The sequence below is a fragment of the Centruroides sculpturatus genome, unplaced genomic scaffold (assembly GCF_000671375.1).
Source record: "Centruroides sculpturatus isolate CEXI.00-Female unplaced genomic scaffold, Cexi_2.0 scaffold119, whole genome shotgun sequence".
In the NCBI taxonomy this organism is placed as follows: domain Eukaryota; kingdom Metazoa; phylum Arthropoda; class Arachnida; order Scorpiones; family Buthidae; genus Centruroides; species Centruroides sculpturatus.
In genome coordinates, this window is record NW_019384338.1 from 707305 (window position 1) to 731998 (window position 24694).

General features: G+C 28.9%; 1 protein-coding gene and 1 long non-coding RNA gene across 2 annotated transcripts in view; both read right to left on the reverse strand.

Annotated features, from left to right (window-relative positions):
• Window positions 1-3112, reverse strand: part of LOC111632742 — a 29902-nt gene extending 26790 nt beyond the window's left edge. Inside the window, exon 1 of the long non-coding RNA XR_002757922.1 lies at window positions 2988-3112. This is a non-coding gene — a long non-coding RNA (uncharacterized LOC111632742). The remainder of the gene's footprint in view (window positions 1-2987) is intronic.
• A 4085-nt stretch (window positions 3113-7197) lies between these two features.
• The window catches only part of LOC111632764 (programmed cell death protein 10-like), a 43804-nt gene continuing 26307 nt past the window's right edge, over window positions 7198-24694 (reverse strand). Inside the window, exons 5-7 of the mRNA XM_023377289.1 lie at window positions 18651-18732; window positions 14471-14553; window positions 7198-7768 (exon numbers count right to left, since the gene is read on the reverse strand). Coding sequence (XP_023233057.1) covers window positions 7684-7768; window positions 14471-14553; window positions 18651-18732 — 250 coding nt within the window. The 3' untranslated portion in view covers window positions 7198-7683. The remainder of the gene's footprint in view (window positions 7769-14470; window positions 14554-18650; window positions 18733-24694) is intronic.

A 24694-nucleotide genomic window follows, 5' to 3' on the forward strand; every position in this document is an offset into this window, starting at 1 on the left:
GTTTCCAGACTAATTAGAGAATTTTTACGTTTAGTCAAACGAACTATTTTCAACGTTTCTGGAACGTTTACAATCGTTCTATAATCGAACCATTATTCGAATTTTATGTTCGAATTTAATTCGAACAAATTCGAATAAATTCAACAAATTCGAACAAAACATTCGAAATAGAAAGCCACTTTCAACTACTTTTAGCCTCATATCTCCCGCACTCTTATAGCTATCGAGACGCAACCATCCCTAAGCACGAATGGAGACTTGGGGCTACCACCACATACAAACACCATTCACGTGCGATGTGTAGTTCTGGCGAAAAAGTGAAATATAGGGACATACATGTCCATTTTTATATATAGATATAGATATAGATATAGATTGAAATGATGTTATGTAACGAACGTACAGTAGGCTAATATCGTCAACATATGTAACTTGAATTTTTCTTCTCTCTAACTTAGAAAGATATTATTCAATTTAATTATCAGAGAAAATATCTTCTTGAAAAAATATTGATTGAAAAAATTCTTGAGAAAATATTCATACATGGAATCGTTTGAATATAATATATTGTAGGGAAGAAAATTTAAGTAAAATAATAATATTAACAAAATTTATAGATGTATACACGTTATTGCCGTCTTTTAGTTAAGAATGTTAAGTGAATTTTAATCTATATATATAAAAATGAATGTATGTGTGTGTGTCTGTCTGTCTGTCCTTCATGCATTACCACACCGTTTATCCGATTGTCGTGAAACTTTGGGAAGTTGTTTAATATACCTCAGCGAAGGTTTCTGGCATAGTACGATTGCCACGAAGCTCTGGGAAGTTTTTAATACACTCCGTTTTCTGGCATAGTACATTTATCCTACGATAGATGGCGCGATCTTACGATAGAGTGTATACGAGCATTTCATCGTGAGATCGATGGATTTCAAATTGCGAAGACCATTTCCCCCTCCAAGAAATATCTCTATATATGCATTTGTAAACTGTTATTTACGATATTTGTAATAATTTTTGTTTTATCACTTTATTTCAACTATTTTTTTGCTAATTACGTACTCGCTCGAACTTTGTTAAAACCTTAACCGTATCCCGAACAACAACCGAAGTCGTAGGAGGAAATTCGCCTATTTTACCGATCTAGGGGTCCCCCTTTTCCAAATTTTAATATCGACTCAAAATAATTTAAAAGGACAAATTACAATAAAACGGTTTATTATCCAACTATCAGAAATTTCACAACGCGCCAAAGAAGAGAGGAAGGAGCAATTAAATAATTAAAATTATAAAGGATTTAAAAATATAGAGGAGAAGGTGGTATTATGGAACACTGCGGGTATTATGGAACCACCCCATTTCGAACTGATAATAAAGGCGAACTGTAGCGGAATGTGGCCGAACTGAACTAGGCAGACATCCATAGCAAGAGGAAAACCCGTTTTACTTCAGTTAAACGGTTGTCCGTATTTAATCAGCAAATTTGTTTCTTTCAAAATTCACAAGTTTTGAATGCTAAGTGAATTTAATTATTTTTAAAATATAAATCGTGTAGTTGTAGGTTCACTGGTGCATGTATTCCGTTCCAGAGACTTAGGGGTACATATTAATCTGTGTGATGTTCACGTTTTTTAAATTTTGGTCTCGACAGACATAAGTTAATTCGAGATGGCGATGCGTGAAATACGGACCCCTTTGGTGCTTTTACAGTAATATGGAACTCAACTCCTCCGAACTCTCTCTTTGCAATCAGACATTCGTCCGGAGCAATTTGGGAAAAAGACACTAGGTAGAAAGTCTGAAAATATCGAAAAAGAGCTGCTGGAATATATATTGTTGATGGAGGTCATATTTTTCTATTATAAAAGCATTTTTGCGATAAAATACATTGGAGTAAATAATTTTGTAATTATTTAACATTTTTTGTCCTTTCCTATTTGTTTTTGGCTACATTAAAGCATTTTTTTGAAAATATACAGTAAGGTTCCATATTACCACCCGATTTTCTCTAAGCCTACTTTCGGACTTTTTGTACAAAACCCTTCAAAAACCATACTTATAGTTACACTAGCGAAAAATCAAATTAGGAACATTTAGTTTACTAGTTACCAGTCCTTTTCGCACAAAAAATGTGGGTGTAGTTATGATACCTTGTTTACAATTCACTAAATTGTAATTGGGGTTCCATAATACCATCTTCTCCTCTATATAAAAATGGGGAATATCGCGCTTCTGACAATCGCTGCGAGTGTGTGGGCTAAATTTAAAGAATCCGTGTTTCTCGAATGGACAACTGTATGTGGCCGGCTCACGCGTCGGAAAATCTACCGATTTATTCGCGTACGCACCAGACGGAAAAACAAAAAATATCGCGTATCTACAAGCGCTCCAATAAATAAATAGAATTGAAACGACACTTTGAAATGTTTTCCCCATGAAAATGAATAATAATAATAAGTTTCAATAAAAATAATAAAATGTAAATTGAATTTTATCGTAACGAGTTTGCTTGAATTTCCTTTCTTCTGAGATCGCAGCAATGCGCGACGGGTAAGCTAGTATTAAATAATTACAGTTATTCATCAGTTTACATTATATAAATTACTGTTTTAAAAATGAACAGATTTTGCAATTTAAACATTAACTATGAGTATATTGTGGATTACCATCATAAAATATTTTGTATATTTTATAATATAACGTTCTTTAAATCATTGTCATAAATTTCCCTATGCTATGGGTTTTCCTCATTCCTTCTAGAGACTTGAGTTAAGTCGATACGACTTCGTAATATTATTGTTTGTAAAAGGGGAGAATTTAAAAAGTTTTTTAAGGAAAAGGAGGGAAAAAATGTAGGCAGAGTGTTCTGATATCTGGAATAAGCAGAGTACACTACATATTCATTTCTATATAAAGCTAACGAAGTACAGAGCGAACAAAAATGAAAATCACTGTATTTCCTTTTTATACAACTGATAACTTACCTTGCTTTCAATGTTCTTTTAATCCTGAATACAGACTCGGATTCTTTCCTTGTATTTGTCTTCTTTATCTCTGTCTTAATAAAGAAACATGTTATTGTTTCGCAAACTACGTATTGTTGAAGAACGGAAACATTGTTAATGTATTGTTGATTAATTTTTAGAATAAATATTCAATATATATTTTAAAATTACGAAATTAAATGCTTAATAGTCTTTAATAAACTAGTTTTAAACTTTAAAATATCTTATAAAATAAAAAATAATTTAAACATTAATACGAATGAGAAAAGTTATGCAAATATTATACAGTAGAACGTCGTTTATCCGAATCAATTGGGGACTGGGGTGGTTCGGATAACTTATTTTTCGGATAACGAATCATGTACGAAAAAATATATTAATTTATCCCATGTTGAAATTTCTCTCCGTTGCGTGTCGCTTCGCGTTGAATTTTCGTCGATGTTAAGCCTAACGAAGACTATTGTATCGTTAAAAATTATTTTTTTATTTTGTACAAACAAAATAAATTTATTGAAAAATATAAAAACAATAAAAAATTATACTTCAGATGTTAATTTAGTATCAAAAACGTAAAATATTTGAGTAGCCCGAGAAATAGCCGAAGATTGCAGCGCCACAGCATTAGCGAAAATTTAAATTTGCCGACTGGAATGCTTTCGGATAACGGACGTTTCGGATAAACGACGCTCTACTGTATTCACTTTAACGTTTTCATTTGAATTTTTCTGAATTTCGTCTTAAAATATTTTCATTATTATTAAATTTTTAATTAAAAGTTTCATTTAATAGTTTAATATTGGACAGCGGCAATTTTAAGTATAAGCAAATCAAGCCTTTGCCTAAGACCTCGAGCTTTTAAGATGTCCGATACATATAAATTATGTACAGTATGCATATTCTGTCTTGGTTCAGTACTCGGAATCTAGTAGGCTATTGGATAAGATTCTAGATTTTGTAAAATATGAATTGTCACATATCCTGGACCTTTCATTATAAATTTGTACAAAGTAAAGCCACCTCTAATGGGGATTTTCCAGTATAATTAATATTATTTTGCCTAGAATATATCCCTCTGAAAATAATCACTTCAAATGAACTGAAAGGCTATTTGAGAAATCATTTATATAAATTCAATAATATATATTAAAATATTTTAAAAGGCATGTTTAATATGTTTTTCTGAATAACTAAAAATAGATTTAACGTACAGTACTGTACATCTTTACCTAAGGATCACTGTTTACTATTTATGTATGAATCACACGTATCACTCATAACGTATGAGGTTATTTTCATTTTCGATTCTGCCCTGGGGCACTAAATGGCCTTTTTCATGCCCATTATGGGTTCAGCCTAGCCCAATAGGGACAGACCCGTTATATCCGAGACCGGTCTCCAATGAAAAATATGTAGGTATTTTCGCTCTCCTGAGTTTCATTCTCGGTCCCATAGAGCTATAGTACTGTTCCGAATTTTGGTTATTTTTTAAAAATTATTTTTCTGAATATTTCCGATCAAATGAGTGGTTGTTTTTTTTAATTGTTCCTTTTTCCTCACGAAAAGTCGGTACTACTAATTGTAATCAGAATCATTTTTCATTCCTATTAGTTTGCGGGTTTTTTCTATTTTCGTCTCCACCATACGAACACAGAGTTCGTTTTAATCGTACACATCGCTGCCGGTCCACAATGGCGGCGACAGAGTGGTGAAGGACGAAGCTCTACATATCAAGAACTGATTATCCATTAAAATTCCTTGGGTTTTTCTACCCGTCCAGATTTGGGACGGTATGGCCATATATTATTAACCATTTCATCTCCGTGAATTTAATCAAAATAACTAATTATCTCTGCACATATGTGAAATTTTAACGCCGAAAACAATATCCAGAATAATGACTACTTTGTGTTTATTATAATAATTATTCAGGCTATCATGGTAAACCTTACAAGCATTTCTTCGTGAATTGGAAATCAAAACATGATCTTAAACTCTATTTTTCATCTTGAAAAAATATTGCAAGGGCTTTTTCTTGGCACTCCAGCAGGTTGAGACTAGAAGTCCGATAATTTTCAATTATACCACGATATAAAATTTAAGTATGAATAAAAGGAGTAAATTTACTGAATTGTAAAAAAATTTTTCAATTTTTCAAAAACTGGATTTTTTAAGGGGAAATACTAAGTCTGTTCGGAAATGCTTACCGATCAACTACTGATGACATCATTCGTCGTTACCAATCAACCACCGATCGGTCATTATCTAATTCCCCTTGAAGATTGTTGAGTCTGGTAGCAACAGGTAAATCACCGAAAACAGGTAGTTTTGAATTACGACCGGTTTCGACGGTTGAACCGGTAAACATTTCCGATACCCTACGACTGTGGTTTAAAATTAAAATTGTGTCTTCTATTAATTACTTTTTAAAATTATATAAGAGACAAAAGCTTTATTTTGGGGTAGGGATGTTTTAACAAAACTGTAGATGAAAATTTTACTCCTTATAGCCTGACTCCTCTCAAGATAGGCGACCTCCTATTTCCTCCTTGATTCTATCTCTTATCCTTAAAATTCAATAGCACCAATGCCCCATATTGAAGTACTCCTGCCAATTTCGAAATTTTTGCTCCATGGGGTTTCGAGATATAAAGCAAAATACAGATCAACACACGCACAGCATTTTGTACCTTGTTTTGATGTTTTTAGATTCGAATAAAACATTATATATATATATATATANATACCTGTAAACAGTTTAGTAATGTAGTAAGTCAAGTTTGGTCTAAATTCTTGTATTGAGAAAGGAGAAAGGCGTATCTTAGAGTTTTTCTTTCTTTGATCAACACGCAATCTCAACATCTATTTTCTAGTACTTTTATTGGAAATCTATAAATTGTAGAAAACAGAACAACCTATGATTGTTTAACATTTTATCTTTTTGATGAACAAACTAAATTATTTATTTATTTTTCATCAATTTAATTCGTATTTGGAGTGATGGATTTCGATGCTTTTTTAATATTTAATTCATTAAAACTGATAAGTTAAATTATATAATCAATACCTCGGTAGGATTTAAAGCGTGATTTTTTTAAGTTTTTAAAATAAAAATAAATAAATAAATAGTTTAAAAAATTCTAGATAAATTTTGATAAAAATCTTGGAAAGTTGGCTTGATTTTTATCTAAAGAAGATCGAGTGTAGAAAGATGCCTTCTTGGATTAATGCCCTATAACTTTGGTAAAGTTTAACGATAATGTAGAGATTTAAAATCGTTAAAAAATGTATATATATATATATATATATAATCACATTCTTATTAAATGCGAATTAATATGATTCCAAGATATATATATATATGTTTTAAGCATTTAAAATCATATGTTTTCTATATTTTGTTTTCAACATCAGTAATTATGTAGTTTCTTGGAATGTAATTTATTACACAAAGTATAATGTTGTGATCTGTTATGTTGGCTTAAAGATATATCATTTCAAATAATATATCTTCAAGCAATATATCAGGCAAGAACCATATCTGATTCTTGCCTGAAGCTGCAGATTTTCATTAGACGAATGGTTCCTACTCATCTTGATATATAAAGACAACAGATAAATGGAGATTGGTAACAGTAATGCCAGGAGACATTTTGTTAACAGATATCAGAATACACAGAGCTGTCAAATTTTACAGTCTTAAATACAAATTAATTTTTCTTAATTAGTTTTCTACTTTTTATACAATTTATGTAATCTAGATAAGTGAATTTAATATGCAACAAGAATTAGCCAGCTTTGGAGGATAAATAACCAGATCAAAAATGATGTGATATTTCACAGCAGAATGAAACATTTTAAAATTGAATTATATATATATATATATTAAAGATTATTCCAATCTTTTTACATTATACATTTGTCCACTGTCTAATATTTAAAAATTAAATATTAGACAGTGAAACAGTTTTCTCTATTCAATTTGTCAAACATGTTTTCTGAAAATGACAGCAAGAAAACTGTACTTATTTTGCAAAAACATTTTTATGTATAAAATTACTATGATCTTTTATATTATTTTCTTGTATACAATCCTCTCCCCAGCTTGTATTATACATTTGTAATCAGACCTTTTTAATTAAAAACAAGATTTAAAAAAAATAAAAAGTTTAAAAAAATTCAAACAATAAAATAAAAAATTTTAAATATTTATTTTTGTTTATATAGGCCATTGAATTATATTCAAGGTTTCAATATTCATACATAAGTATTAGGATTTATATTTATCACATATGTTTTCATTCATTCACCTTTCAAAACATTCAGTATTCTCTGTACATAACCAAATGTTAATAATTAATCTACAAAGAATAAAATTCCTTATATTTCATCTATCTACACATAGAATTTTATATATTCCTTAATAAGATTTTATAAAACAAAATATTTGGAATGTTAAAAATAAATGATCAAAATTGAATTGTCCCTCTTAGTTTACAGATAAAATAAAAAGGGATTATGGTAATTCTATATACATCATTTACATACTGCATGAATCAAAGGGTTCTTTTTCTTTTTTTTAATGCTATATCACAGTAACTTTCATCTTTGTATGAATTTTTGTTCAGTGGATTCTGATGCATGCTGTTAATGAACTTTGGAAGGAAATCTTTAATCCTTAATCACATTTACTCTTCACTGTTAGCATTATAAGATTAGTTTGATGAATCAAATAAATGGCACTTACAAATACACTTTGAGCTCTGAAAAAAAATTATTTCTTTGTTATAAGTTTTTCTATAAAATATATTATTATTCTTCAAATTATAAAATATAAATTTAAAAATTTTATAAGAAATTAGTGATGATTCATTTGAATAATCTGAACTCTGGAATAATCATTCAAATGTGTAAAATCCCTTCTTTGAATTAAATTTTTGCAATTTCTCAGATATTTAATGCTAAAATGATATAAATTATTTATATTTTGGGCTTTAGTTTGAGAATTTTTATTTTTCACACTTTTTGAAAATACCATATTAATAAAGTAATATATTTAAACTCAATTAAAAACCATTAAGTATCACTATAATCTAAAAAGTATTAAACAGTCATAGTAAGTGTTTTTGTTTTGAATAAGTATGCTTAAAACCTAAAACTTACATACTCATCATGGAAACAAATGAAGACACAACCTAAATAACTCATGTTGTAAAAATCATTCAGTTTTTACATTTAATAGCAGGCTGCCTAACTATCTAGTGTTGTATTTCCCAACATGGACAAATGGACAAAAATATCTTTTTGGTAATAGCTTTTCCTTACTTTAATTTTAAAACAAACCAAAATTGATGAGTAAATCATTTGAGATAATTTTAATAGTTGAATAATTTAAATATTTAATTATTTTTTATTCAAATGAACATATCACTACTTAAAACACTAATTTAATATTTGATCACCATTTCTGCAAGATTATTTTATTCATTTTACTTTTTTATTGTTTGTTTGTCAATGAATTGTACTATACATATTAACAAGAATTGCATGTAGAAGTCTTGATAAGACTTATTTCAGTGACCAATGCATTACATTACACTTTGATAAATCTAGATTTAATAGCAGTTCTGCTATTAAATCTAGTGTGAGAGTCGAACTTAGTGGAATAAATTATTAAATAAATTTTTTGTTGAGAGAGAAAAAGTTTAGAGAAATAAACAACAAAACTACATTTAAAAAATCATTAAATTATTTTCCCACGGACTTATTTCCTGGTTGAAGATGATACATCGAATGTGTCACCTGGAATCTACGAAAAGAAGAAAGAAAACAACTATTGGTCAGTGGTGAAAAAAACAGTCCTACTAAGGCAGTGGAAAAAACCCAACGATACCCCCTTTATAAAAAGGAGGGGTCGATGCAACAACCACAGTCTCCAGAGTTAAGCAAACTATAGGATTACGTGTGTGGATTAGCCACTGTCAGTAACTTCTCTAATCACCGCCATGCAGGAAGACCAGCATCTAAGAAACCTCATTGTTCAAAAGAACTGTGTGAGAAAAGAAACCCCATTGTTCGAAGGAACTGTGTAAGAAACCTCATCGTTCGAAAGGACTTCTTGAGACTCAAGTACTACATTTCCAACTCTCATAACTAATATCAAGGTATTTATCCTCATGCAAAGTAAATGTAAACTCTCTCTCATTAATACGGGTTATCGGGAAAGAAGTAACTATGTTAACTGAAATCGAACATGATTTGTGTATAGCTTAAATAGAACAATAAACAGGTATTATGTATATAAAGACAATATATAGAGCATAAATCCTCTGATTCTCTCCTTCCGCCTCCATCCCGGAACCAAAAGTCCGCACACACGACCGTTTGCGTAAAGAAAATTAACAGCCAATCTAGTTTCTGTGTCTGTCCTTAAGACACAGTGGTGTCATCCTGACAGGGTGCCAGAGGTGCCGACCCTGCGGTCACACTAGATTCCTACAATGGTCACACTCAATCCTACAGTGTTTTTCATTAATAATTTATAACTATTAAGTTTTTTCAAAACATGCACACATTTTTGATGACTAAATCTGAGAAATTAAGTAATTCTATTTATAACTTATTGTCTACAAGCCCTATTGAAAGTGCAAGAAAATACAATAGTACTTGAAACATAAATCAATCATATGAAACCTTCAAGAAACAATTACATGATTTAAAAAAGCTGGCATATGAATAAAGTAGAAACAATTGCTTAATTTCAATAAGATTTACTTTATAGTAGAATTAAAGTAGGATGGTGCCTTGACTTATGAGTTCAATTTGTTCCATGATGGTGCTCGTAACTTAAATTACTCATATGTTAAATCAATTTTCCCAACTGAAATTCCATTAATCCTTCCAGACTCCCAAAACACTGCAATTTTTTTGTTACATGTTTTTAACTAAAAAAAATGTACTTATAAATAATGAATATTGTATAAAACACAATAGAATGTACTGCAATAAATTGATTTAATTAAGTACTGTATAATGTACAGTACAGCATTTCAGACAACTTGAAGATGCTGATGGAGATGAACAGAAAAGCCAAACTGAATAACTGAACCTATTTGCTGATTTTTGCCCTTTTTGTCATGTTTTCCTCACTTTCATCTGCAGGGGTTTTCGATAAAAATCTGTCCAACAAAGTCTGTTTCATCCCCTTTCAGAATGTTTCTGAAACGAGTTAGGCAACTGTCATTAAATAGCGCTCTCACCTACCTAGCTGCTACATTTTCCGGCTGTTTCTTTTCAATAAACATCTAAAAGTTTCTCCCATGTTCCCTTTATTTCACTTGTAGAGATAACCTTCTCCACATCACCTATTTCCTGCAAAACCTGTGTGTGCTGCTGCATCTGTAGCTCCTTTAGCTCCTCTGTTGTCACTTCCTCTGAGTGCTCATTGATGTCACCCTTCATCCATGTCCAGGCCCATGGACTTGCCAAAGGGTACAATCTATTCCACCACTGCTGCTGCTTCAGGTTAAGGTCGTTCAAAGTTTGTTTCAGACACAACCTCAGGCCACAGCTTCTTCCACATAGAGGTTAAGGTCCTCTTTGTAACACCCTGCCAGGTCATATTGATGATTCTGAGGCATATCATCATGTTATAGTGGCTCTTACAAAATTCTTGAAGGGCGCGGTTTGTGCTTTCCGTCACCTCAATGCAGCGGCAGAACAGGTGCTTGGTGAAGAGTTTCTTAAAATTAAGAATCACCTGCTGGTCCATGAGCTGCAGGATAGGGTGGTGTTGGATGAAAAGTAGAGAACCTTTATAAATTTGAACTCTTCGAGGTTAGGTGGGGGAGCAGGTGCATTGTCCAAGACAAGAAGGGCTTGCAGGGGTAGGTTATTTTCCTTGAGATATTTCTTAATGTCATGACCAAAGACCAAATCACCCACTCCACAAAGAACTACCTGATGACCCATGCCCTTGGGTTTGCCCTCCACATAAGATTCTGAAAGAAAAACTGCAGGTTATGTGGGGTTTTCTAAATGATAAACAAGCATCAGTTTAATCTTGCAGTCACCACTCGCATTGTCACACAAGCCTTAGTCATGAGGTTTAGCCTATCCTTCATGGGCTTGTGGCATGGCAGCCTCTTCTTCTCTTCATTATGTAAGTCCTCTTTGGCATCTCTTGACAGAAGAGTTCTGTCTTGTCACAGTTGAAAACTTACTGGGGATGTATTCTTTGGCTGCTATAATTCCAGAAAAAGTTGAGGTAATCCTCAGCTGCCTCACCATGTCTGACAACAGAGTGAATGAATGCAGGTCCTCTTTTTAAAATTCTTGAACCAGCTAAAACTGGTTTTAAATGGCTTGCCCAATGCCTCATTTGTCAAAGTGCCTGGGGTCTACTGTAGCAAATCAGCATAAATAGCTTGCAGATTGTAGCCAACATCATGGTATATCCCATGAGCTGCTGCTCCCTATTTTCATAGATAGATTTTTTCTGTGATTACTCAGGATATATTTCTTCATAATTGAAGTTGAGACTATTTACAAAAAATATCAAATTTTTGAGTCTATCTTAATCCTTTTTATACAACCCCAGAAGTAACAGTTAACATGGTTTTTTGAAGAATATACTTCTTAAAACAAAGGTAAACAATAAGTAAAAACAGGTTTCACAATGTTAAAAACGATCAAGTGTCAGCCTTCTGTTATAAGTTCTGACACTTTTACATTAAAAACACAAAGAATTCTTCTCACCACATTGTCCTTATCCATTTTTTAACTGCTTCAGGCCCTCTGGTGGTAGTTACGAGTTATCCTACTTCATTTGCATATGGATGTCTGCTGTTTAGAAGTTATTTTAACACCCTTAACTGATGTTATTTATAGCCTTTATCAACTCCTTCTGCTTCAGTATGATGCAGATTGTAGAAGTGCTATGCTTGTACTGCTTCACCAAATTTCTTTCTTTAATTTAATGCACATCGTTCGCTTCTTCTTCTCAACACTGTCCTTCACACTCACTTTCTTCAGACCCATGGTTGAAAAAACAAAGTTTTGCATATGTTGCAGCGTTTGCTGCATAGATTAAGAAAGAAAAGATGGAAAACTTGAGGAATGAGAGACGGTGGCATCACACGCAATATGGAAGTGAACTAATGCCTACCAGTACATCACTCAATCACGTATTTTTCTATAAGCTAGCCCGTCAGCCTTTGAAAGAGTAACAAAAATGACTTATGGTTGAAAATGAAAAATTTTCACAACACTGTGAAGTGTTGCTTTGTTCAAACAATACTGTAGGAAAAACTGCACTTTGCCAGGCTTTATTTTCCAGAAAATGGTTATAACTAGTAAGTTTGTCATTACAGTACTTGCATGTGATAGTTACTCTGTCTTTATTCCATTTTTTTCAAGATAAATATTAGAAGAGCTTTCTAGGGATTTTTAGCAAAAATAATCCAGAAAATTACTCTTAACAACTGAAATATGTAATTGAATATGTTTTTGCTTATCAAAACAATGATTTTTACTAAAAATCTGTTTCCTTATACAGTAGAGTCCTGAAAACTCGGTCTAATGTGGATCGAAGGGTGGCCGAGTTTGTGAAAATGCCGGGTTATCAGGAATGGAGTTAAAAAATAATAAGTACGAGTGTTTCCTCAGAAAATACTGTACTGTACTTGTATGTATTGTTTGCTTGAGAATATAACAGCGAATAAACTGCCCAAATACCCTTAAACAAAGGAAAAGTATGTCCTTTATGAAGGCATAGAGCTTTTACTACATGAAAATGAAAATTAATGAATACAGTCGACCCCCCTATAACACTGTTGATTATTCTGTTTTATATGAATTCCATGTTGTACGAGTCACTTAGATTTTACAAATACGTGAGCCGTTCACAGCCCGGCACACGTATTTGTAAAATCTAAGTGACTCGTACAACAAGGAATTCATATAAAATGGAATAATCAACAGTGTTATAGGGGGTCGACTTGTACACAGTGTACAGTAATTTACCTGATAAGACAGATCTCAGAAAAATATTTTATGAGGCATAAAGCTGTCTATAATGAAAATTAACTAGGGGTTTTTCGCCCTGCCAGGGTGTGGCTGAGTTAACTGGACTGTCGGGTTATTGAGTGCCGAGTTTTCAGGACTCTACGGTATCAAATTTGCATGTCTATCAATGACAGAGCTAAGCCTAATAATACACTGAATAATGAATATATAGATGAATATGGATGAATAAACGGTATACAGTATATGTTTTATTGAATATAAAAATAAATGTACTGTACTGTATATAAAAAGCTTAAAAACTTTTATAAAATCATATACAGTAGTAAGTATAATATAATACTGTATAGTACTTAAAAATATAAAAACTTTGTAAGTTTTAAATAAAGTTGTGCGCTATGTGTTTCTTTATCTTCAGTTCATCTAAATTACTTGCCCAATTTGGAAGTAGGCAACAATATTAACTTGATAATTATTGCTTATTCATTTAAAAATCCATTGATAGGAAAGCACTGTAATTTCAATGTTTCCATGCATTCCATGAAAGAAGTGTACAGAAGTGTCTTGTACACTTCTTTCTCTTATCACTAGTGGCACTGCCTCAAACATTGGTAGATCACACACCTTAAGGCAGTTTTCCGTCTTTTTCTTAATTTATTGTTTGCTGTGGTGTTCTCTGTGACAACTAGTGGTGGGGCATCTGAAGCTAGATCATAATCCAAATTTTAGCTCTCAACTCAAAGCAAAAAATTGGCTGAGAAAAATTGCTCTTATCTCAAAAATATTGTTAGTTGAGACACTCATAAGTCAAGGTACCACTGCATTATGGTAGGTATAACATAATTCTCATACATTTTAAAATAAACAGAAACAATTCTTTAAAACAATTTGTCAAATGGGGTGCCTGCAAACAAAATGTGAAAGAAATCCATCTTTTAAAATAATTTTACTGGTAATGTAGCTAAAAATCAAATATTAATATTCTTGCATATTTAAAAAGGAGGAAAAAATATTTCTTAAAAAGCAGATGAGATTTTCAAAATCATTATATCACTTAAAAATTATTATGTAAATGTACAATTTGACACTTTCAATTGATAAATCAAAAGAAATAATTAATATATTAAATAAGTATACATAAATGATATGTAAACTTTCACTTTATTTTGAATATTTGAAACTATTTCTTTTTAATGAGCTTAGCTATATTATTTTTATTTAATACAACTTTGTTCATTTTAGATCAAATTTTTTTTTGGGAAATATTTCACATTGGAACCTTATTGTGAATAAAAAAAACCTTGAACACTATAAATACTATAAAATACCTTTTTACTACTACATTTAAAATTATTTTGATTCTTTAGTAAATATTTGACACACAATGAATTATTTAATATTTTGCATTTTGAATTATTAGTTCAAAATATAAAGATACTTACTGTCCCTCTCTAAAGAAATCTTTTAATGTATTACTGAAACGCTTAGAATACTTCACAAATTCTCTTTTTCGTTGCTCTAATGCCTACAAATAATTTTTTATTCATTATTTTTAAAAATATACTTAAAATTTACATATATGATACACACTAGATACAATCAAACAATTAAAAATAAAAACTTGATTACTGAATACAATTATTTTTATTCCTTTTACTTTAAATATACTTTAATGTTTGAATAAAAATTAATAATTAAAATCTGAAAGTTTAATTTATAGTACAACATACAAAAAAATGAATTTCTATATTCGATTGTTCACATAACTATAAATGCAATAATAAAATGAACACAGAATAACATTATAAATACAGTAAAACTACATAATTTGTAAACTTTACAACTCACAAAAAAAAAAAAAAGCGTCTTTTTCAAAAACACATTGAGTTTCATATTAATATTTGAATATGAATTTAGGTACAGTACATATCAGAATATTTCTCTTATTAACTATTTAAGTTGTCTTCAAATCTTCCCATAAAAATTAGAATCTTTAAAAGATTGAAGCAGCTTTAAGCAGTCAGAAAAAACAAATATTCTTTGATATTTACCTGTAGTTTCATTTTTATATCTATATGAGAATAATTTCATAAATATTTGTGTTTCTCAAATAAAATTATGTAATAAATTTTTGAAAACATTCATATTATGGCATTTATTAATTAAATATAACTATTTAATATATGGTAAGAAAAAGACAATTATCTTATTCCATGAAAGTAAAATCAAAACTGCTTTTAGCTAAATAGAAACATTTTCAGATTAATGCTTATCTATTTTCAAAGCTATTTAAAAGTACAGTAGCACCTTGATTATCCAGACTAATTGGGGATGAAGGTAGTCCGGATAAGGAAAAATTTGGATAATCGAAACAAATACTTTAATTTGTCTTTTAATGATAATACAACATGTTTTCTTTTCAATGACATATCGGTAATATTAAAAATAAATACTGTATTTAAATCGTGATCAAATTTTCAAGAAACAAATGTTCGTATTGAATTTGGACTTACTACTGACCAGCATTAACAGACTACCTATAGTTTAAAAGGCCCTCTGGTGGCACAAGAAGACGGATTTTATAAAATAAAAAGCAGTTGAAACTGCATTTTTATGAATAAAAATTTGACAAACTATTTATCGTTTTATGACGAGTAAAATTTTTTNTACCATTGAAGGGAAAACTGAGCCAAATTTAAACTAAAACTCTCTTAACATAAGTCTAATATATGAAATATCCTTTCACTGCAACAAAGGACACATTTAATAATAAATTTTAAAATATGCAAAAACAATACTTACAAAACCTTTCTTTTAAGTATAAAAAGGAAATAATAAATCTTTTAATTATTCATTACTTTTAATTTTTAATATTCTTACAGGATTAACCACAGATAATTCTCATATAACATAGTGCTTAGGTTCCTATAAAATCTTGTATAGCATTAATATGTTATACCAGACTAAGGACTGATAAAAAAAAAAAAAAAGAGGATTAACTTCCAAAAGTATATCATTTTATTTTTATAACAATTGGAAATTTAATTTTTATTAAAAATAGTTTTTGTTTTGCCCAATTAGTATAGTTCTAACAAACTTTTCTGGCTTGATTTACAGGCCATCTTCAGGTTAAAAGCCATTCTAACTAGAAGGAGTTATGTTGAAACTAGTACTAAACCAATTGGACAAAACAAAAGTGAATTACCTACACCTAGAAATAGAGATCATTGAGAACAAAATAAATCATGAAAGTTTATCACAAACCAAATTCACCTTCCTTTTTCATACCTGCTGCTTCTAATGGTCCAAGGAATTTTAAAATAGTGGCATTTAGAACACTTGTTCAAAGAGCTTACATACATTGTTCTAGAAATACATGGCAAGGGGATGGAATCTATTAAAAAGCTAGCAACAAAACATAGCTACAGTATTAAACTAGAATAATTACCAATTGGCTAGAATTTTAAAAAACAAGTCAGATAAGGAAGCAGAGCAATCAAAACCTGACTGCAAATATGTAATAGTTGAATTTGACTCCAGTTTATTTGTTTAACAATGTTTATTCTAGCATAGCAAAAGATATACAAATAGATACAGCATTTAAAAGAAACCACACAATATCTAATGGAAAAGATCAAATAAACAAGAAAAGAGCCTCTGGAGTGTACACCATACCTCTAGAAGATTCTAGATTCAGCAGATGCCTAACTTATATAGGCTCAACTAACAGATCAATTGAGGCCAGAGTTAAAGAACAACATATATATATATATATATCCCAGATGCAGCATATATATATTTTAAAAAATTAAAATTTATTTAGTTGTTTGTCTTTTGGCTTCCTTTGCTTATATGTGACATAATTAATCCAAACTTTCACTAATCTGAACAACTGTATACAATAATTATCAGTTCAAATTGGCAGGAGAACACTATATTAGGTCAAAATAAACTAACAAAGTTTCACCTAATAATTATTCTAATTTGTGAAGCTTTCTGTTCAAAAAAATTAGTATTTTAAAGATTTTAGATTTTTTATGTTTGTAATTTTCACACATAAATTTCAATTAGTTGAAAAAGATTTAATGTGTACAATATTCAATTTTTTTAAAAATAAAATACTTATTACTATTTTAGAAAATTCTTTTCACTCACAGTGAAATTGAATTTCCCCTCCAATCAAACACTTTTTAAACATATGGGCTCTCAACCAACAAAGGACATTTCAGCTTTGAAGCAACATGTCCATCTGAGAGCCAAGTAATAATTCTTGAGAGGTCTCTCAGATTGTGTGTCCACTAGAGAATTGTCTTTATTCTCTCTAGTTCTGATAAGAATAAGATTCAATGCTTACTTGGTTTAGCAACTGTCATTTGATTCAGATGATAAAATGCAGCTATTATTGTTAGGTACACAAATCTAAAATGTAAAATTCATCTTCATCAGGGAATGTGTTGGTTGATGCAATGGATAGAGAATGATAAAAACTGGAGTTTGTTCATCATTAATCAACAGATTTTGTAAAGAAAATGCTAAAAATGTTAGAAGTTTTTTAAATGTCAGAAGAGCAAGTTGAATTCTTGATATATTAAATAATTCTCAAATAGTTTAGCAAAACACTAAATTTAAAAACAATTCCTGTAAAAGACAAAGTAATGATTACTTACCTGATGCCAAAAATCTTAGTTAAGGTTTTTAGATAAATATTTTCTTAAATTAGTTGTGATGTTTTATTGGCAATTTGTACAATAGTCTTCAATACATGTTTTTCATAGGTCCACCAGTGCCAAGTGGATAAAACCACCAAACACTGGTAGCTGATTGTGAGTTTGCAACTTACAAACAGCCTGGCCATGTGAAAGTTTCAAAGTTTTTTCATATGTCTAACACCGAAACAGAAGCTAGTTTCCCATAAAACTCCTTGTGGGCATCCCCTTAAGACAGTACCCATGTGTTGTATTACCTTATTCTATCAATCAAATCCAATCCATCATTCCACACTTTTCAATTCATGATGTCTGAGAAAACTTGCAGCTATATGAACTAGATTCAAACTGTCTAAGAACATTAAAACATGTCCACTTGAGAATTGTCTACTCTCCATACAATGAGAGAGTAGCTCTGAGAGCACTCTCCGAACATTATCCACTACTCACTTTACTCTTAAAAGTGACTTGGTATTTTTTTCCTCAGATGAAAAGAAGGCTTTAGAATATTCAGAGATTCAGGCATTTAAAGTTCATACTGCTTTAAAAAAGAGTGGTTTCAATCATTTCAATGTAATACATGATTTTTTGTTAATTTACTAAGGTTAAAAATTATTTGTTATTGTAATTAGTTTTGGTGTTATTTTGGTTACAATTTTGTTTTGTATAAAGTGTCTGTCAAAATATATATCAATACTACATGTAATTAAATTTTGCATTTATTACTGTTTTCTTAAATATCACATTATCACTAATTTCTCTAATACTGTAATATAGAAATAAAATAGAAAAGCACTATATGATAAAAGACTAATAAAAATTAGAATATTTTTGAAATGAACTTTTTTGGCAAACAACATTTAAATAAAAATTTTAAAAATTAATTTAATTATTTAAATATTTAATTTTTCCATACCTGTTTTCCAGTAGGAGAGGGAATATATCCAGAAACTTCATTTACAGCATCCAAAAGTTTTTTAATTGCACTTGCTATTTCTCTGTGAAATAATTATAGATATATATAATTTTTAAATATCTTATTTAAATTATAAAAGCAAAAAATTTTTTTATTTTTATATTAAAAACAAAATATTTGCAATAAACAATTCATAAATAAAATTAAGTACAATACTTTTGAGTTTATAAGAATCAATTCAATTAATTCCATTTCAATTTCAAAATACAAAAAGTGCTAAATTTCCATATTTTAGTAAAAAAAAAAAAAATTTTTTTTATCCATTTTATGTATACAGTACATTAATGTTAATCTGAAAATCTCAACACCATCCTTGCATTTCCAGCAAACATGTTTATTAAGAACACAAATGTTTTTGGCATATTTCATAAGCCTATATCAGGTTTCACACTCTAGCTTCAATTTGATAACATTTGAAATTGGAATGTTACTTGGTAAGTGATGTTATTGAATTTTTAAGATACAGCATATCCTATAGTATTTCTCATGCATTTGTAATTAAAAACACACTTTAAAAAAACATAGTATTGTACATATGAATGTGTATATAGTACAGTACATTAATGTTTAAAATAGATTCCAAAAATATAGAATCTTTAAGGGGCTTATCAAGGGCATGTTTTGATATCTATTTGAAAACTATTTGTTAATCTCAATACTTCTTATTCTTATATACCAAAGCAAAAGTAAAAAAAATTTTTTTCTAACATTTAGAGGAAAAAAATTTTATTTATTCACAAAAATGATATATACAGGTTTAATCAATCCACTAAAATAACTTGACATACTGTACTTTGCCTCTTATGCATATAGTATATATAGTTTCCATAAGGTTTGTTGTACATATGTAAAGTATAATGTAACATACACATTTCTATACAGGATAGAGATCTCAAGAGACTGAATAATTTCAAGTACAGTTATTTCTTATATGCAGAGGTTAAAAAATAAAAGTTTTTTCAAATAAATATTTTACTGGGTGAGTGGGAAAGCTCTTGTTTGTGATATAAACAGATTATCAGAACAACAGATAATTTTCAGTATCTCAAGCAATCATTAAAACAAGATTCTATTGTAATAGTTTCCTAATGGTTCTTTCTCTCATTTCTCTTACTTTTTTCAAAAATAAAATATAAAAAATTATTTTTATAACCTCATTTTATAATTATGGTATTATGATGAATTTGTAAAATTGGTACATATTACACATACATGCATACACACACACATATATATATATATATATCCCAGATGCAGCATATATATATTTTAAAAAATTAAAATTTATTTAGTTGTTTGTCTTTTGGCTTCCTTTGCTTATATGTGACATAATTAATCCAAACTTTCACTAATCTGAACAACTGTATACAATAATTATTAGTTCAAATTGGCAGGAGAACACTATATTAGGTCAAAATAAATTTTAGAAAATAGATTCATTAACAAATTTTAGAAAATATTCAGGTTTAATACTTTATTGTGTTTTATAAATGTATAATAAATTTAATTAGACATTACATTGATGTTTATTTCTTAAAATGTTAATTTTTAGTTTTTCAGATATGAAATAAATACATACTTCTCTACAATTGTAAATGAACAGCAGCAACAAGTTTTATAAATTTTTTACTGTTTGCAATATAAACATAGTTCACTTTAAAATTCTTTTGAAAAATATGAAATGTTCCAGTAAAACCATCCAATACAAGCCTCTCATTCAGTAGATTGACATATTATTTTTGAGATCATCAATGATAAATTGTAATTTATTAGTTACTGTTATTAAAAATCATCTTCATGCTATTAATTATAAATTATATTTACACACTTCTTTAATCAAACAAAATTTCAATAATCAAATATAACTATTTTAACTTCCATAGAAAAAGATATATATATATATATTTCTTAGTGAAACTTTGAACTCTGAATTATAATTAAATCTATAAAACTAAAGCCAGAAAAACCTCTAACATGTAGAAACACTAACTTGATTGTTTCCAAAAATGTTTTACGATCATTAATTTCATCTGGAATACGACTCAAAATTTTCTTTAAGGACGAAGACTTCCTGTTCAATTCCTGAAAACTATCTTCGGGACGACTACATTTGTATTCTGCAGTTAGAAAAATTTGAAACAATAAAAAATATTATATGTAACCTATCAAACTTTGATATATTTTTAACAGTAAATACTTAAACTAAGTTTTTAAAACTTATTGCTTAAAAAGGAAAAGGGAAAAAATTCTAAACAACAAATTTCATTTTGTTTATTATCAGTGTATTATTATCTCTTAAAATCATTAAACAAAATGAGATATGGATCAATTACTTAGTCTAACAACCAAAAATTCTTGCCCTACTATCTTCTACTTGAAATGCATTTCAAATGTCATATTCTTTATTAACATCCTTCTCCAGTCCCATTTGTAGTATTCTTTTATTTCTTTGTATTGGTCCAATTTCTTCTCTGTCAAAGTCATCTTTGAATAATGTTTGCCAGTAATGTTCTGCATATCACTATCTTCTACAATTATCATTCTCTTCTCTCTCTATACTCTCTACTTCTTTCTTAACATATTCATCCCAGATATATATTTCATCAAGTAGAAGAATTTTTGGTCTTTAACTAATTGATCTGTGTATCTCATTTTGTTTAAAGATTTTAAAGAATTCCTCTGATTTTTAAGAGATTTTAATAAAATTATATTTAATAAACAATCACTGCAAGTTATGAAGAATGAACTTCATTGCCTGTACAATATAACAAACATTACTTTTAATGTAAAAATCATGTATTGTATTATTAAAAACTGAAATAATTAAAATGTTGATGCAAAAAATTTTCAATTAGCCTAGCTAAAATAATCCATTTCTTACCATTTGTGTCTGGAATTGATCCTTGTAACTTTAATAAACTTTCTGCCATGTTTACTGATAACTCTGCTCTTCTTACTAATCCCATGACAAGATCATATACAAATCCTGTATGTGCTGCTTCAACCTAATAATAAAAATTATTAATTCCTTTGTTACTCCATAATAATTTTTCATATATCCAATTTGCACTTTTAGCTAATAAACAAAAATTTAAAACTATTGTGCTATATTGCTTTCTGCCAGTTTTGGTTTCAGTAAAATCCAAATCATTCATAAAAATTAAGTTTTGTTATCTGTTTTCTGTTCAATCTACAGTTTTAACATTTAAAATAATGCATGCTTTGTCATATATTCACTGTAAAAAGTAAAACTTTCCTAGCTTAATTTTCCTTTTTAGCTCTCTGAAAGTAAAATATTCATTAGATGTTTTCATTAAATTGAGTTATTGGATTTTAAAGGTTCTTGATGGTTTGTGAAATAAAACTCCCTTTATAACATGCAACTCTATTGCTCAACTTCAAACTTTCATACATATTTTTAGGAATGCATTAAATCTGAAAGGCAGGGACTTTACTTTATTGGAGTGAAAATTGTAAAGACTTTAAAAGCTAAGTGCTTTTGAACTATGGTGGATCATCTTCAAAGCATGAATTGTCAAAAATTAACCATTAGATATTTCAAAAAAAAAATATATATATATTTTAAAATTTCTTGAAAAGACATTTTTCCCCACATTCTAAATGAAACCCATTTCATTTTAGATCACAGAAGGACCATTTACTTTTTATTTGTATGTTTTACAATCAATAATTAATGTTTTGTTTCTTGCTTTTTGAAACTAAGGCTTGAATATTTAGATATGAAAGCATTTGGATTTTAAAGATTAAAAGTTTCATTTCAAAGCATAGTTTTCTTATAATTTTGAGTTCTGATTGGAGTTGAGATACTTTCATTATTTCAAACAGAATGATGCCACATACTAGAGAAACTACAAATATAGCAAAAAAAACAAATATAACACTAAATGTAAAAACTTATTAAATTTTATGCAATTTACATTTATTTTCAAGCAGGGTCACCTATACATTGGGGCAAGTGCCCCCCCCCCTTTGTCTTCGGGTTGCTCTTTTCTTAATCCCCAAGGGAGCTCTGAGGTTTCATTTTGTTTTTAAATTAATTACTCTCTTTTATTACAGGAAACTTTTTTAGTGATGATGAAATTAAAATAAAAATATTTGTTATTGATTGAAAATTTGTTCTAGTGAGTGATGATTGTTCAGTCAAGTACAGTACCACTGTATTTGATTAACACAGTAGCAATGAGGTATTAATTAACTGCTTTAATCAAAAGATATATATATATATACACAAGTATCTTCTTGCATAATGTACTATGATGCCCTTTTTATAGCTTGTGTTCTCCCTTTTTATAATCTGCAGGCATTGCTGTTTTCAAGTCATTGCATTTTTAAAAATATATCTTCAGTAGTACCATCAAACATTACTATTCAGATTCTAAAGTTGTTTTTTTCTATTGTTAAATTTTATTTATATAATTAGTTAATGATTTATATTTTCATGTAAGTCTAAACATTTGCAATTTGTATAAAATTTTTAATAGTCATGTAATTATTAACTGAAAATTTTTCTCAAACAAAACATTGGTAAATTGCATTTCATCCTTATAATGTTTTTCTCTCTTATTTTAATAATTATAGTTTTATTTTTACACATACAGCAAGTCTTCACTTAATGTTGTTTCATTATAATATTGTTGAGTACTTATGTAATAATTTACAGTTATTTATGTTGAGTTTTGTTTATAAACAGTAAAATTGATTCCATGAAGGAATTAAATGCTAGAAGTTGCAAACATAATCCCATAGAAAACATAACAGTTGTTTATATAATTTAACCTATAGTAAAATTGGTTTTGTTATACATTGTTTCATTTAATGTGTTTATGTATTTATAATTGTAAATAATATATATATATAATAACATTTTTCAAGACAGCATTTTATATACACACATATACGTGAAACTGGCTGAAAAATTATTGAACTTTTAAAAATAATTTTCTAATTTTTTAAAATAAAAATAAGTTAACTTGAATAAAATAAAATAAACCTTTAACTATCCAGCAATAAATAATGTTTAATAAAACGTTTTCAACCGTTTTTAAACGGCCATCTTCAGTTGAACCAATATTAAAAAAAAAACAGTAAAAAAAAAACGCATAAAAACATAAGAATGCATAATTTATTAAACATTATTTATTGCTGGATAGTTAAAGATTTATTTTATTTATATTATTCAATCCAGTATAAGTTCTCGTTTTTATTTATTTAAGTTAACTTGATAATAAAAGATGTATTAACCTAATTTCAAAACAAATTTAATAAAAACAAAATAATTTTGAACTGATTAATTTTTATTATTATTTATTGAATATAAACCAGTATTAAATGCCAAAACCATCACACATTTAATACAATGCTAATTCGAAAAACTTGTCTCTGATATTTATCAGCTGTCAAAATTAACCAATGAAAAGTAAGTAAACAAGGACATAATAAGAAATAAAAAAAAATCAAAATTTTTAAAATTTGCTCTATCTATCTACAATTAACCAGTAACTGGTGCAAAAATTCTTTAAAATCGGCGAACGTTTGATTCCCCTCCTGGGATCTTTTTCAGGCTTATTTTATTTTAGCTTTCGTTATAACCAGACTCTTTAATTCAAATGTTTTTGAAAAATATGAAACGTGCCATTTTTCAAAAAAATTTCGAAAATGGAAGGAATCTACATGTTATTTCAAATATAATTTTTACCAATGGGGAATTGTTGTGTGCAATACCTCATAAAATTTATCATATAAAATAACAAATTTATTTAAAATTTGTTTTTAAATTAGCTTTTTTTTATAGGTAAATTTTAAATAATTTAGTATTTAAAAGAAAAACATCTCAAGCTTGTTTCAATATTTCTAAAAATCATAACTGATAGCTTAATTCTATTTTGCATGTCAGCATTCAAATAATATTGGTAAGAATCCTTCATGAAACTTGGCACCATGATAAATAATACACATGACTGCTA